A 16,116-nucleotide genomic window follows, 5' to 3' on the forward strand; every position below is an offset into this window, starting at 1 on the left:
TTATTGTACGCTCAGTACACCGTATACACATGCACGTACACGGCTTATGGTACGTATATAGAGGTACACATATTATGTATAGGAAGTTAAACGCACGCACCGCGCGCACTGCTGCAATATAATATGCGTACATGCGGCGAGTATGCAAGACGCGCGCGCGACTGGACCGACGTACGCGTACCTGTGTACCGATATTATTATTATTATAATATAAAAGTATTATCATTGCGGCCGAACGTCCGCCGCCGCCGCATATATAAAGTCCGCGCGATTTTGTATATTCGCGGCACTGTATTTTACTCCGGAGTCACGGCCGTCCACCCATCGAGCAGAGCTGTTACAATAATATTATTATTGTATATGATACTATAATGTGATGAGCAACTCGCATTCTGCAACGATACGACGAAATGTCGGCCGAGTTGCGCCATCTCGAATTTTCATAATGTTCGAAAACTCCGTGATAACCTGCAGATATTTATATTACACATTAATAGTATGGCCACATAGCGTCACTAAAATTGTCTTTATTATCATAACCTATACCGTGTATCAAACCATTTTTTCAGAGGGGATTTCAAAAATATGTATACCCTCCCTTAACGGAACCTCCAAATAACGGATGTTTTCTTGAGAACCAAACTATCAACCTTCTATAATCTGAACCCTTTTAATAGCGGGCACCTCCCAATTTCGGTATTCAGAGGTTTCACTGTAAACTATATTGTAATTTTAGTCAGCACTAAATTTAAGTTTTGAAATTTGGTTAAAAATATGAAAATAACAACATTCATTAATCATTACGACCATTTATGACGAAATATTTATGTTGGCGGAATGGCGTCAAATTTTTTTCTAATAATTTGTAACATTTTGAGGGAAATTTATCTCCACTCCCTCTTTACAGATATGACCTTAATTACAATTCATAATAATATGTTATACGTAAATAATATGTATTATTTATAAAGGTATACCAACAAAAATGTTAACTATTAAATTGTTATATTATTTCTCTGCGATACTCATAATATGGATGTGTGGTTTTATTATCTCACATCACTCCTATCAAGTAACATACTAATATGACCATTTCAGGGTGGGGCTTGAATAAATTTTGAAATTTTGAAACATAAAATACAAGTTTTAAAGTTCGTAAAAAAAGTTAACGAACATCCGCTATTCAAACGTCATTATAAAATATACTGTGTGTATTATGTATTACGTATTACATTTTTGAATTTATAATAAGTTAACTAAGGAAACAAAGTAAAATAATGCATGATTTTACACCAACCAACACCCGATAACTCTAAACTTCGACAACTAGATGTTTTGTTGATCACATTCCGGAGATCCTGCAAGATGTAAAATAATTTTATTGTCACAAATCTATATAATATATATATATATTATATTTTATACAATAATGTTATAAAGCTGAAGAAGAGTTAGTAGGTATATTATGTTTTAACGTGCTAATCTCAGGAACTATGGGCCGATTTCAATAAAAGTTATATCAATAGATTCCTTGAGATTCGTTTAGTGTTTTTAGTTTCTTTTGTCAACCCCTATAGGTTGCTATCAGGTTTACACATTAATTTAGTTTTGGATATAGAGTTAGCATTGATTACAGACAAAAAATATTATTTTTATTTTTAGACTAGCCGATTCGCCAAGCACTCCTGCGGTATTATTTTTCATATTGAAAAAAATTATATTTAACTTATTGTTTGTTACTCAAATGTACAGCAAAAGGCAATGCCTTTATATTTGCGGAGTTTATAGACTCAAAAACTACTCAACCAATGTTTACGAAAGTTTCAGAGATTGTTCTAAGAGATATCGGAAAAGTTTAGAAAGTAGTTTAAACCAAGTTAAAAATATTCTAACTACCAAGTGCTATATCCAATGCCCCAAAGGTGGATTGCACAACTCGGTCGAATTAGTTCACATAGCGATAGGTACACTGATGCCGATTTTTCCGAGAAATGAGGTACACCACAAACGAGATACATCGATATATAGAGGTGTATTCTGTGTTTCTCCATTTTTTCCCCGGGCGTAGTTAAGTTAAACCCTTAGTATATATTATATACTACGTGGCACATGCATTATATAACACGACCGCCGTGGAAATACACGCAATGGGTAAATTGATGGTTACTACAGTATTCAAAGGTGACCTGAAACTGCAGTTGGTAGATAATGGTATTATGGATTTGCAGCGAATTATTATTTTTGCAAATTATTGCAGTCATTAAGCAGTACTTCACTTTTAAAAAATCTTAAAGACGTTAAGAATTATTATATTTTCAAAGATATACATATGTATTTAAAAAAATCTTGTGATCATACGGTAGTTTAATATACACGAAACAAAATAAATCGGAGTCGCATCCGATCGATAAAAGCTGGTAAAATTGTTTAAATCCCGCTGGGTTTCGTTATTCGTCCGATTCGCCTAAAAACGGGACTGCAGCAGTTCGGTGGGTCACAATATTATATTAAAGTAATATATTGGCTATAAGTTTTTCGTGATATCGCGCAGCCCGTTTATTTCTTTCGAGTAATAAGGTTACAGTTAAAAAATGTTTCTGTGACCCGTACGGTAAATTGTGTGGTCCGCCGTGATTTACGATATTTCCATTTGAAATCTTTGATAGTTATGATATAGTAATTTTTCGTAAAATTAAACGTTTATTATAAAATTATAAAATCACCAATACGTATTATACACTTATATTTGTAATTATGAAATAATTATTATTTTATACACCAGCGTCTACGACCTGCGAGACAACAATCTATATGTATTATTATATCATATATACCTGCATATTATTAATTTATACTGATGTCTGATTTCAATTAAATTGTGTTTGTAAAAGTCGAACTGATACAGTTAGTATAAGTTACAATGCAAAATTATTTAAACATTTTTTTATTATTACTTATTCTTCAAGAAAATAATGTGCCCCACTCAACTTGTGCGGCCCAAACATAATACTATAAGCTATATTATTTTTGAGTTGCGAGAAAAATGTTAAGGTAAAATATTCACCTAATGCACATTCGGAATGAAATACCTAAAGCTCAGATGGCTGACGGCGTGGAGGAAGTTAAGTAGAAAAAATACACAACCGGCGCGTTTCCCTTTCTCGGAAAGAAAGTAACTAGAATACTATGCGCAGACTACATACGCTCTTGAATTATACTTTATAGTACTCTATATAGTGTGTACACTATACGTATCATGTACATATTTAATATAAGTGGTAAAAGTAGTAAAAAAGACACTCTTTTAGCTATTATTATGTCGACTGCAGACGACCCGAAAAACGAAAAGTGTTTTTATTAATCGTGTAAGTGTTAAATCTCTTCTAATAGAGTTTTCACTATTTTAATGATTGGGATTTAAGCGACATTGAAAACGCGTTGATTTATCCACTAAAATCATATCACAATATTATGTTAGTCATTTACTTATAAACTGTTCACAGTTAAAATTTCATTAATTTTAGTAACTTAACGCCAAAGCTACTAAGTACTAATATAGTATTATGTTTCTTTCTATTATATTTAAGTTTTTACATACAATTGCATATAATCCAGTTTGAAAAACTCAACTCGATGATAATTATTTATTTAACTCGTCTTATAATACATATTACTCTACGGTTGGTATTTTGTTCTGTTTTGTTTCGTGAAAATACGAGTGTTTGACTAAAAAATATTAAACGTACATACTTGTAGAGATATCCAATTTCGATGGAACCCTAAACACGTATTAGCGACTAGCAAGTGCTGACATTCTTATAGAATTGTCTCAGTATATTTCCACTATAGGCGTAAGTACTTAATTTATAAACAAGTCCCATTATAAAATGTCAAAATGATCTTAATCTGTGAACTGTGAATGATGCTTGCTGATAACATGTTATTTATACCTTGATTATAAATTGTAATATTATCATTTGTATATATCTACTAATGAACGCTTAAATACAGTAAATATTATTTGTTAAAATTCAATGCCTAGTTGTGTTGTTCACGTATTATACCTTATATTATAATGTATTATTTCAAAAATACAATAATTATTGATTATTATTTATTATTCTTAAGTTTATTTTAAATTGTGTAATGTAACTGTATATGTACAGGTTTTATAATTTGTACTACCAGTGAATATTGGGCATAATATGAGTATTATAATATTGTTCCGTGTACAAAATATGGACTTTATTGTTTTTGTCGCGTGCGTACTATCTATATAACCGTTAGCCCTGACATATTGTGTGTATAATATATATATATAGGCACTGTACTGCAGGGACAAGTTCAATATTGATAGAGTTTTCTTGTCGTGTTTATGCTTGAAATCCATGACAAAGTAATGTCTTCATAAACGAATCCTTGTATTTTTTTGTATAAATTATAAAAGTTATTGACGGTGGCTTTACAGGTTTCTAAAAATTATATTAGTTTCGATCGATTTTGCATTTTGTATAGATAGGACAGATATGTATTATAGTAATTTTCAAATAATATCATCGCGTTTACATGCATTGTATTTGACAAAAAATACGAATTTAATTTTCGTCCGACGTTTATACTATGACGTATAGGTATAATATAAAAACGATGAAACGATTAATAATTGTATATGGTTTTAAAATATTATCCAACATAATATGAGTGTAGGCGTTACGACATTATGGCGAAGGACTAGGTACATATTATTATTATCGACTCGTCTACTAAAAATGTATACACACCGATAATAAAAAATATATTATGTATAATAATATATCAGTGGTTAGATTAGCAGAACGTTTTTTGAAGTGACGCTATACAGTACCGAGCAAACTACTTATTATTGAACAAGGCAGCGTATTACTGTCTTGTTTGGGTATAATAAAGTATAACGTTTATAAATAGTGACACTATGATTTTCCACTGTAAATAACACAAATATCGTTAATCTGAACTCTTTGCTAGCTATAAGCTCATTTCCTTTTTCATTAAATATAATTATTATAACACAAATTAAAATAAATAATAAAATCATTCTAAATTAAAAAACTGATTACACACGTCCTAACAAAATACTGAAATTACATCACTAAATACTTTAAAAAAAGTGCAACTCGTGAAAATTAAGTTTTCGGGGAAACTGGGAGATTCAACAGATTTACTTGAATTTTTCATTTCCAAGTTTCCAACCTGCAGGGTCCATTCAAAAAGTGATATTTTAATCATGCTCGTCCTATATGAATGTTTAAATTATGCATATAGGTTTCAAATTCTGATTTTTGGAATTTTTAATACCACTTAAGAAAGACACTGTGACACAACTTCTGTTTTTAAAATAGGAACTCACCTAATTCTCTGCCAATTATTCAGAAGGAATTTTTTTTTAAGAATTTTGATATATCTAAATTTAAATTCAAACGAGTAGTTTTTGAGTTATATAACTTTGTACACTTAGGGCCGGTAAAGTACTAAAGTGTCGGTTAATGCTAACGTACTGAAAACAGATTTTTATTATTGGCAGAATCTGGCCGGTTAAGTGTCGGTTAACTTTAACCAGACATTGTAAGAACGGTCCTAAAGATAATTTGTCTATGGCGATGGGTTAAATATAAATGGGTGCTTAGATGATACCATAGAGACTATTGAATTATCAATATAAAAAAATTCCATTCCAGTATAATAAAAATGACATCTAATATTACATAAAGTTTATATTTTTGTAAAACCATTATTTAGGATTATTATCCTTAGTATAAACGTTTTAACAACTGAGAAGTTACTTATTAGAATATTGATTTAGACACATCAAAATGTCCAATAAAATCATCCGCAAAATAATTTTCAGTAAAACCCCACTGGGTTCTTATTTCAAAAATAGAAGTTTGTACCACCACAAGACACTTTTTAAGTGGTACAAAAAATATGGTCTTTAAGCAAACTTAAAAATTCTAAAAATCAGAATTCGAATAAATGTACTATTTAATGGAAAAATGAGGATGCGCATGCTTATAAATCGCCCTGTTATTATTATATCCCTAGGTATTATTTCTTCGACTAAAAAAAGTAGCATGTAATGAAGTACCTTACATTTGCATAACAGTAGCGATGATTGTAGCAAACTTTCATTTTATTATGTTGTGGTAGCGCACTACATCATAATTCATGACTTTCAACCACTATATTGTAATATTTTCTACGTGCACATTTAGATACAAAATAACTCTCCGAAACACTAAATTATCGTCAAATTAAGAGACAACACTACTTATCTCACAGTTAAGAAAAACTGTATGTTTTTTATAACTTTATAAGAGACATTATCAACCACTCAGAAGATAGAAATAGATTTTTTGGATCTTCTGTAAAGTTACAAAAACTGAGATAAGCGGTGTTGCTTTTTAAGTAACGACAAGCAATTATTCTACATTTGCAATAGTAGCCCTATTAGTTATTATATCATTATAAGGATTCAAATTATGTTATGTGGGCAGATATATTATAAACCATAATTTATTAACTTGTTATGTGAAAATATTATTGATTATTATTTTAATTATTATTTTTAAAAGTATTGCCGGTAAAACTACTAATAATTTTAAAAATTACTTTTCTTAATTAAAAATATTTTTATTTGAATACTTTTATAAATTAATTGTTGTTTGAACGTTGGTCTAAAAGATTATCATTATTTAAAACTTTGATGCGAAGACGAGCATTATATAATATAGATATGCATTACAACTTTATTCCTTTTAATCTAAAATTTAAACCCTTATGAATAAAACTCGACTTCAATATTTGATATTTAGAAATGTTCATAAAAAATTGTGCTTCAGATTTTCGAATTTATATTTTATATTTCCATTTTGATAATTTAAAATTGATATAGGTTTTGAACTTTCAAAACTATATAAAATAAGGGTAGGTGAACGAAATAAAAGTGATATAAAATGTAAGAATGAAAGTATCTTAAATTCTCCAGAGCAAAAAGGTCAAAAAAAACTTTTTGAATTAATGAACGTTCATTGTTAAAACGTAATAAATGGTTGAATAATACTAGCTCTTTGTATAGATCCCTAATAGTAATTCGCTGTCTTGCCCGCAAAGCTAATACTTGATAAATTAACACCGCCCAAATTACGCGAGCTTTCTTCGGTCGTTTCAGAGAATTCTACCACTTGCAAAACTATGGTTAATTATGATTGTTAGTTTTACTTTGCTCTAACTTTTCGGAGCATAAATATTTAAAACCCTATGTACAACTTGTTCATAATCAGGAATAATATTACTGTATACAGATAAACGAATATTACGTGATAACTGCAATTAAATATTTAATTTTAAAAACTTTAAACGGAAAAGTATATTTTTCAACCACACATAGTACATGCAATAATAATAATATATAGTCATTACAGCTAGTAATTTAATCACTGGTTAAAACAATAATAATCAACCATTTATTTAAATAATTTTTGTAAAACATGAACCAAATCATATTTTTTTTTATATATTATGACGTATGCTTAAAAAATTGTATATAGAACTGTTCGATTAATTGAATCAAAATTACCTGTAGTAATGTCATTACAGATAACACCTGCAGAACTTGTTCATATATATATTTTATATTTACTTATTAATTATTATTGACGAAAACAAAATTAATGAAAACCATTTGTCAGTTATTGCATCTAAAAAAATATTTTTGTCGGGAGTTAGGATATATTACATTATCATATTATGTATGAAAAAACGTTCAAGACTTCGTAGAAAGTATATTCTTCATACTGCTTATTTTATATTAGTTTCCATGAGGCAAAAAAAAAACGGGTAAAATTGAAAAATAGGTAACCTTTTTGAAGTATATGCCGCAAAATATCATCTGTTTCCAATATAGGTGCCGCGAGAGACTTTTTGAACTTTTTTATTGCTTTCCTTACCCCGAAATAAAATGTAAAATACTAAAAATGCAAAACTTCCGAAAAAGACTTCGTTAGACTAGGACCTTGCTAAATGTGTAATACAAATGCGTAAGGGCACCTGTACATAATTATTAATTGTTTAATTTTGTTTATATATAAGGAGTCCTATGGCGGTACAAATGTTTTATTCAAAACCTTTAAAACCTACATTTTTTGCTGTGAACTGTGTAGCTAGGTGGTTTTTTTTTAAATGTTGATGTACTTACATAATATATATAAATCGCTATTCAAATGAGCAGCATCTATAGTCTATATACGTTATTAAGTTTTAGTTATTATTGATAATAGTCTACCAAGGTTTAAAATACACGAGAGGTTTGATAATTCAAAAATAATTACTGTAATTAATATTAATCTATTAACATTTTGTAATTTGTACAAATTATCCTAGTACAACAAGCACTAGTCTAAATATTACTTCTATTATTTATTTATCTGAATTATATGTAAAATCACAATAATTAAAACATATTATAGTTTAATTGCGCTTAGAGTCTCAGAAATTACTCGTTTGAATTTTGATTTAGATACATTAAAATTGTTTATAAAAAAATTTACTGTAAACATTGTGGTTTTGTTCAGGAAAAATTAATCTGTACTAAACTATGGCGGACACCCATTAAATTAAATACAAAATTCAAACATAAAAATCATGGTCTTTAAGTATAGGCACTTACTTCAAAACTCCATAAACCGAATTTTAATGAATACGTTATCAAAAGATATAAGGGGGAAGAACATTCTTGGTGAACCACTCTGTATAAATATTTATTTATTTCATATACCTAACTAAACAGTATATACTGCAATTTCACAACCGATCTACGACAACAATATTGTCAGAAACGCTCAATATAAATTTTATATTATTGCATACGATCATTAATGTAATATCATAAAATTTGAAAAACATAATATTATATAAGTTCAAATACTGCGCATATACATATACGATATTATTATCACTGCTGTAGTGTATAGAATATAATATTATTATTATTTATTAGTATCACGATTCATGGATGGCGTTATTATATTATATTTGATATTGATTTGTAAGCGGTGAGCCGGCGACCGGCGCGGCGCACGGTTGAAATGTATAGGTATAGCTACATATTATTTCGTTCTGTTGAAAAATTAAATACTTTTGTCTGGACTTGCGCCGATGGTATAATATTATTATTATTATTATTATTGTTCCCGTTTACAAAAATATTATTCGCGTGTAGTACAACAAAATGTATTGAACATCATACAAAAAACATAATATACGTCAAACAATAATATACAAATTTATATTAATAAATAGTAAATACAATGCGTGGGTATAAATATAACTCCAGCGATGTGCATATGATTTGATTTTTTTTGATCCCAAAATCCCATGAATAATATTTATTATTATTATCATTCATACGGTACCTATAAGAGAATTACCTACCTAAAAATAAAAATCGAGCAATATTTATAATAATATCCTATGCATCATTTTAATATAAAAAATTGCGATTTTCATTTAAATTAATTTTTATTATCCTCAATTTAATAATGCAGCGCTTATAATATATATATATTTATATATTATATACATTAATACAGTAGTCACGTACGTAGACACGTACGTACCTAGGCGTGAGCGTGTTTCGAATGTCAAATTATTATATTATTTTCGTATATATAGCATGTGTAATAATATTATTAGACGAATTGAATTCGGATGAATTTTAAACCGTTATGTAGGCATTGGAATACTATTCCTACTAAATGTCTACATAGTACGTACCTAATAATATTATGTTGTAATATATGCTTTCGTACGATTGCATACACAATATTTATTTAATTATTTAGCGAAATTATCTTGATAGTATCCTAACATTGAAATTGGTTTATTTATGTACATAATATGCATATTGCATACAATAGAGATACCAGCCAATGGCCATAGTCGCCGAGGTTTTATTTAATAGAAATAAAAAAATAATATAAAATATAGATACGAAATATGTACATATTCTAATTGAAAAAAATTGTAGGGAATATAATATGTATAGGTACCTATTACCTATAGTATATCTGAATATCTCTATATTTAATGTTATATCTGAAAGAAATTTACCCGGAAGGCTGGGAAAAAAAATGAATAAATAAACTAGGTAGGTAGGTAGGTATGTTATTAAATTACGTAAGCTTAAAATTTTTTGGCACGAGACCAACGGTGAACGGTTTTGGTAACCAATGGCATAGGTGCGGATAGTGCTCTCATGGCGAATAACTAATATATATATAATGTGTGTGTGTGTGTGTGTGTGTGTGCGCGTGTGTGTGTGTGTGTATATGAATGTACGTATATTCATAAGCGTTAGTCATGGTAACGGTACACGAGCAAAGTGAATGATCTTCAACATCAACAACATTGACCAATCGCAAGTCGATGATCGATCAACAGAATATAATAGGTATAGAGGATGGCTGAATGTGCATGGTAAAAAATAACCGCATAATCGATACGTGCATGTATATGCGCAGGCACGAGATAATCATATACGAACAGTGTACCTACATATATATATTATATATATATATATATATAATATCCGATTTTCCTATACGTATGTCTTGTATATATATTACATACACGCATAGTTTACATGCTATATACGTGACCTTGTGTGTTTCGTACTTATTTTCCGCGGTAGATTTCGATCGCAATAAATTATTTTTTCTTCTATCACCGACGATGATTTCTAGCTGGAAAGTTGTTTTTAGGGTGGGAAAAAAAATCGATTTTCGTTATAATCGCGTACGTTGCATTTTATGCGGTCGATGAAGTCTTACAAAAGTTCCAACGACGTTTTGTGCAACTTCTTGCAGAGTCTTTTTAGTGAAAACTTTTAATCCTCTTTGTATATAACTATATATACGAACTAATTACGATGAATTCCGGAAAGTGCTTGATGAAAAGTTTCGACAGACGCATCTTTAGCAAGGTCTGATGAACAAATCGGCTTGAACATTTACTCCTCGAACTTCGGTGCTCGTATAAAATATATAAGCCCGATGAATATCCCTGAGATAAGCGGGAGGTTTTTTGAAACATAAATTTATATTTGCATACATTTTTATTTCATATTCGTTGAGAGTATAGGTGAATACACCTGTATTATTATTATACCTAGTTAATTGTACATATTTATCATCCATTTATTATAAATCAATAAATAACAGGGACTTGCGTTGTATCATCATTGAACTCAAAAATTGAATATAATATACAATTACAGAATAGAGAATAAACTATAACTTACAGACAAAAAATGTAAAACATAGTTTTGATGTCAAAAGACGCGTAAATAATATTAATAAACTACTTGTATTTAGTAATAACTAATAGTAAAGTCTGGTATAGATACCTATACCTACCATAGGATACAATAATTATTATTTATAATACACAAGAAAAGAAAAAAATATGAACATAGTAACGAAAAAACAGCTCATAAAAACATACATCTGAAGTGTGGCATTATACGGAAGTGAGACCCGGACAATTAATAAAAAAGAGAAAGATATGTTAGAAGCTCTGGAGATGTGGATATGTGGTGTTGGAGAAAGACGGAGAGAATAAGCTGGACTGATAGAGAAGATCAAATGAAGACATCTTGAGGAGAATATATGAAAAACGAACGTTGATAGACACTATAAAGAAAAGAAGATGGCAGATGATAGGACACAAGTTGAGACATGGAGATGAATTATTACATAGTTTAATAATTGAAGGAATGATAGAAGGCACAATATCAAGAGGAAGACCTAGGACGAGATACATAAGCCAAATAATGCAGGATGCAGGAGTCACTTCCTACAAGGAGTCACTCCCTACAAGGAGTTCAAAAATATGGCGAATGATAGAGAAAGATGGAGAAGACATTATTATAACTGTGAAAATTTGTTAAAAACCAATCATCGGATTGATAAACTAAATAAAAAAAAAAATAATATAATACATAAGCAATAAAACAAATATTAGTATCCAAACAAAATAACGCTTGTGTCAGATGCAAATCAAAAGCGTAGGTACAGGTTTAATAAAAGAAATATAAATATTTTAACGTAATGCGACTATGCAAGTAATATTATATTATATAGACACACACACGCACATATTATTATATATGTACCTACTAGAATATATGCACCTATAATATATTAAAATAAAATCACATCCTACGGGCTATATGTAGGTAATATACTAGTTGTAAAAGATTGATTATTTTCGTATACTTTCACTGTACATGAAAGTTACATACTTATATATATTACATAATAATATATTATAAATACCGAATGATCTATTATACCTAAATAATATTTCCTCGTAAATCGTATAAACGATATATTTTAAGCACATTATTATTATTTATTATACCTATATCGCACGTAGGTATTTCTAAACGTATCGCACACGGTCATCGGAAGTAAGCGCACGTAGTCCATTCATATAGGTATATTGCAGGGTCAAAATTAAACGTAGAGCGAGGGGCGTGAGAACCCGGGCCCCGAGGACACCACTATAAAACTGAAATACATCCGGGCCCGTTGATAGATAAGCAGATCCCGAATTCAAAAAAAAAATGGATTCAATCATTTACCCAAAAGTTTGTAACTCTACAGTTGACTTCAACGTCGTTTAGAAAATATATTAGTTTTGGTGAAAAACATTTGTATTTAAACTCCGGTCCCGTGAAATCGTTCACCCACGTTCGTACAGGATAAAATGCGTGTAATAGGTATAAAATATTTTGTTTCATACAACTAAATACTACTAATAATGCAGTAGGTATATGAATGGCTGAATGGCACGACAAAAATTGATACTAACAATGAAATCATTACCACTGAAATACTTGATTATTGACTCAACACTTGTTCACTAGATATTTTGTCTATAGTGGCTACAGGTTATTCAACCTGCCAAGGACTTGGCATTCATAAATTCACGTTTACGTTTGAATGTAATATCTCGTGCTATACCCGATACTGCATATAAAAAGTTGCAAATGGAAATAATGTCGTATAAAAATTGGCTAATTTAAGTACGACGACGCGCGGCTGATGGGTATGATAATATTTTGATAATCCCCATATTATTAGGAGTATAATATAAATCATGGAGATTCAAGTAAAGTCTAAACGGCTATCCGTAAATATAAATTAACTCGATAAAAGTTGTTATATATACTGAAATGGCATGATACATGTTGCCATTCATCTGGTATCAGAAAGTTCGTAAAATAACCGCGGTTATTAAACGCGTTTGTGTTATATGCATGGCTCTATATAAAAATGTAAAAATAAATAACTCATGCACAGTGGCTATACGTAATCTATCTACTACCTAGGTATAGTAACTGTATTGGGACGAATAATAACATAGCAGTCATGGCGTGTGGTATAGGAGTCGACCGGGAAAATAGCAAATCGCGCTCGGTTCGAACACTGACCTGGTGCGGTGGTGGACGAGGATGGCGTAGAGTTGGTGACGGCAGCCGTCGGCGGCGGGGGAGGTGGTTGAGAGGCAGCCACGCGGCCAGCGTACGCGGTGGGCTGCCGGTACGTGGAACTGGTGCACGGAGATTGGACGCGGACGTCGCGGAAAGCGGCCGCAGGCGTGGACGTGTCCATGGGCACAGTGGTGCAGGGCTCGTCGCCAAATCCCTGGGTCGGCGGGTCGTGGCTCTCCGAGCCAGCCGTATCTGTGGTCGTGTCATCAAAAAAGCTCAAGTTGAACTCTTCCGTGGTGCCGGCGCCAAACGACACGTCGGCCGTTAGCTTGTCGGCGGACGGTGCGCCGCCCAGCCCCACCGCTAACGATTGATCGAGCTTGAACACGTCCATGTTTTGACGATTATATATGTTTATGTGTCGTCGTATGTCGTATGATATTATGTCGTAGAGCGTTCACGAAAACAGATGACTCCAATTATAGATGTTTGTAACGACGACGGAGGTGGCGGCGGTGGTGGTTCAAGTGCGGCCGGTGTCCGACGAGGGTCGGCGGTCGTCAAGTGACGGCACTGCGACGGTGGAACATGTCGGTGGTGATGCTGCTCCGGTAGGTGGTGGTGCATAGCCACCGCCACCGTTATACCGCGGTGGGATTTTCAGGGCGCAAATTGACGAGACGCATTTTCAGATGGAAAGCACGACGATAATTCACGTGCGATTTTTAAAACTTATCTCTCTAACTCCCCGACGATAGGAAAATACTATTTTGAAAAAACGCGCGTACATACAGTATAGAATAATGTAGACCGATCGAACGCGCGCCCGACTCGACTCTTTATAAATATAATATATACATAAATTACTATCGTTGTAATAATAATATATATTATAATTAATATATTTATTATGTATGCGTTCTGTGCACGTGCGCGTACACACGATGACTGCACTGGAGCACCACAGATGTCTCACACGGACACGTCGGACGGCCGGCGATGGTACGCACGCAGAAGACGACGACGACGACCGCGGCAGGTAAGCTACTACGACGACGACGACGACGACTACTACTACTACTACTACTACTACTACTAATAATAATAATAATAATAATAATAATAATAATACTAATACTACTAGATACAGAGATACTACTACAACAAACACTATATAATACGACTACGATCCGGCCGCCGTGTAAGCGTGTGCGTGCGTGCGTTCGTGCGTGCGAGTGCTGTTGATAGTTCAGTGACCGACGACGACGACGCTGCCGCCGCCGCCGTCGCAGGTTGTCAGATGAAGTGGTGGCGGCAGCTATGCAGGTGGCGGCGGCGGCGACGGTAGTATACGGCGGCGGTGCACGTACACATAAGCGGCGCTCGGGGTTTAGTGGGAGTGCCCCGCGGATCCTCCACCGCCGCATGATTCGCTCTAAGTGCGCTCTCTGGTCGTCGTCGTACATATCCGAATAATAAAATATGCTACGGCAAGCGTGTGACCGAAAGGGTATTTCACTCGGTCTCAGAGTTTTCTTCCGGTTTTCCGGTTTTCAAGTTCGCCGATCCACTTGGAACGCCTAGACCAAATGTCGGTGCAGGATGGCGAGGATTGGTAGGGAGCGCACTTCCGTCGGTATCTCTTATTATTTTTCGAAAATGTTACTATATACTACCGGGGCTTGGGGGAGGCCGGTGAAATAGCTTCCTACATATCAGATTTACTTTTATACAAAAATATTTATTGTATAAGTTGATCATATTTCTTTCTTTGGATTCTTAATATATTATATGACTGTTTAAATAAGTTTGATACATTCATCATTATTTACTATTTACTATACTCTGTTCAAAATAAGAAACACAGTCTGCGGCCAACTTGTGCGCAGGAGCGTGGCAAAACTACACGGCAGGGTATAGATGGGGGGGGGGGGTGACAAATGGATGTTACCTGACCTCAGCCGACGAAAACTGGTCGCCACCGACTGTGTTTCTTATTTTGAGTATAAGTAATAAGTTCCGAAGTGTACCTTATTGTTTGCTTATACCAACAGTCAATATAGGTACTTCTCTAGTTTAAATATATTAAACTATTTAAGTATGCACTTTTTTAAGTCAATTATTATTAAAATATCTTTTACGCTTTTTTAGTAAAATTTTAGTTTCTGTATAGAAACTGCGGTTAAAGTTACCACATTTAAAGAGAGTCGAACTTTTGACGTTAAGCGTGTAATCCATAGAGTAATAAATAATAAATATTAAAATTTTAAACGCTTCGTTTTTATGATGAATGTAACGCGACACTTATGTCTTTCGCACCCTACCAAATAACATGGTTATACCGACTATAATACCTATACCGCTGCAAAATGCAAATCTAGCATATTATACGAAACAAAAATAATAAATCACAATAATAGTTTATAGTTCTTATTATATTGTATACCGTATACGTTATATTATATAGGTACTAAAAATCGTCTTATTTGTTAGTCGTCGGCGTCTGTAGTCTGTATTTTACCAAGGAGTGTTACTTGGATTTTAAAACCCTACACGGCTATATACTGCCTATATAAACATGTGTAGGT

The 16,116-nt window shown here is 32.4% G+C and overlaps 1 protein-coding gene across 2 annotated transcripts in view; it reads right to left on the reverse strand.

The window, feature by feature from the left end:
• LOC132940769 (ecdysone-induced protein 78C-like) overlaps window positions 1–16,116 on the reverse strand; it is a 67,404-nt gene that overhangs the window by 29,884 nt on the left and 21,404 nt on the right. The window contains exon 1 of one of the 2 annotated variants that reach the window (XM_061008507.1): window positions 13,529–14,569. The exons of the other annotated variant lie outside the window; for it this stretch is intronic. Coding sequence (XP_060864490.1) covers window positions 13,529–13,922 — 394 coding nt within the window. The 5' untranslated portion in view covers window positions 13,923–14,569. Of the gene's footprint in view, window positions 1–13,528; window positions 14,570–16,116 lie in introns of those variants that run through there. 2 annotated transcript variants of the gene reach the window in all.

Source organism: Metopolophium dirhodum, chromosome 3, assembly GCF_019925205.1.
Source record: "Metopolophium dirhodum isolate CAU chromosome 3, ASM1992520v1, whole genome shotgun sequence".
Lineage (NCBI taxonomy): Eukaryota > Metazoa > Arthropoda > Insecta > Hemiptera > Aphididae > Metopolophium > Metopolophium dirhodum.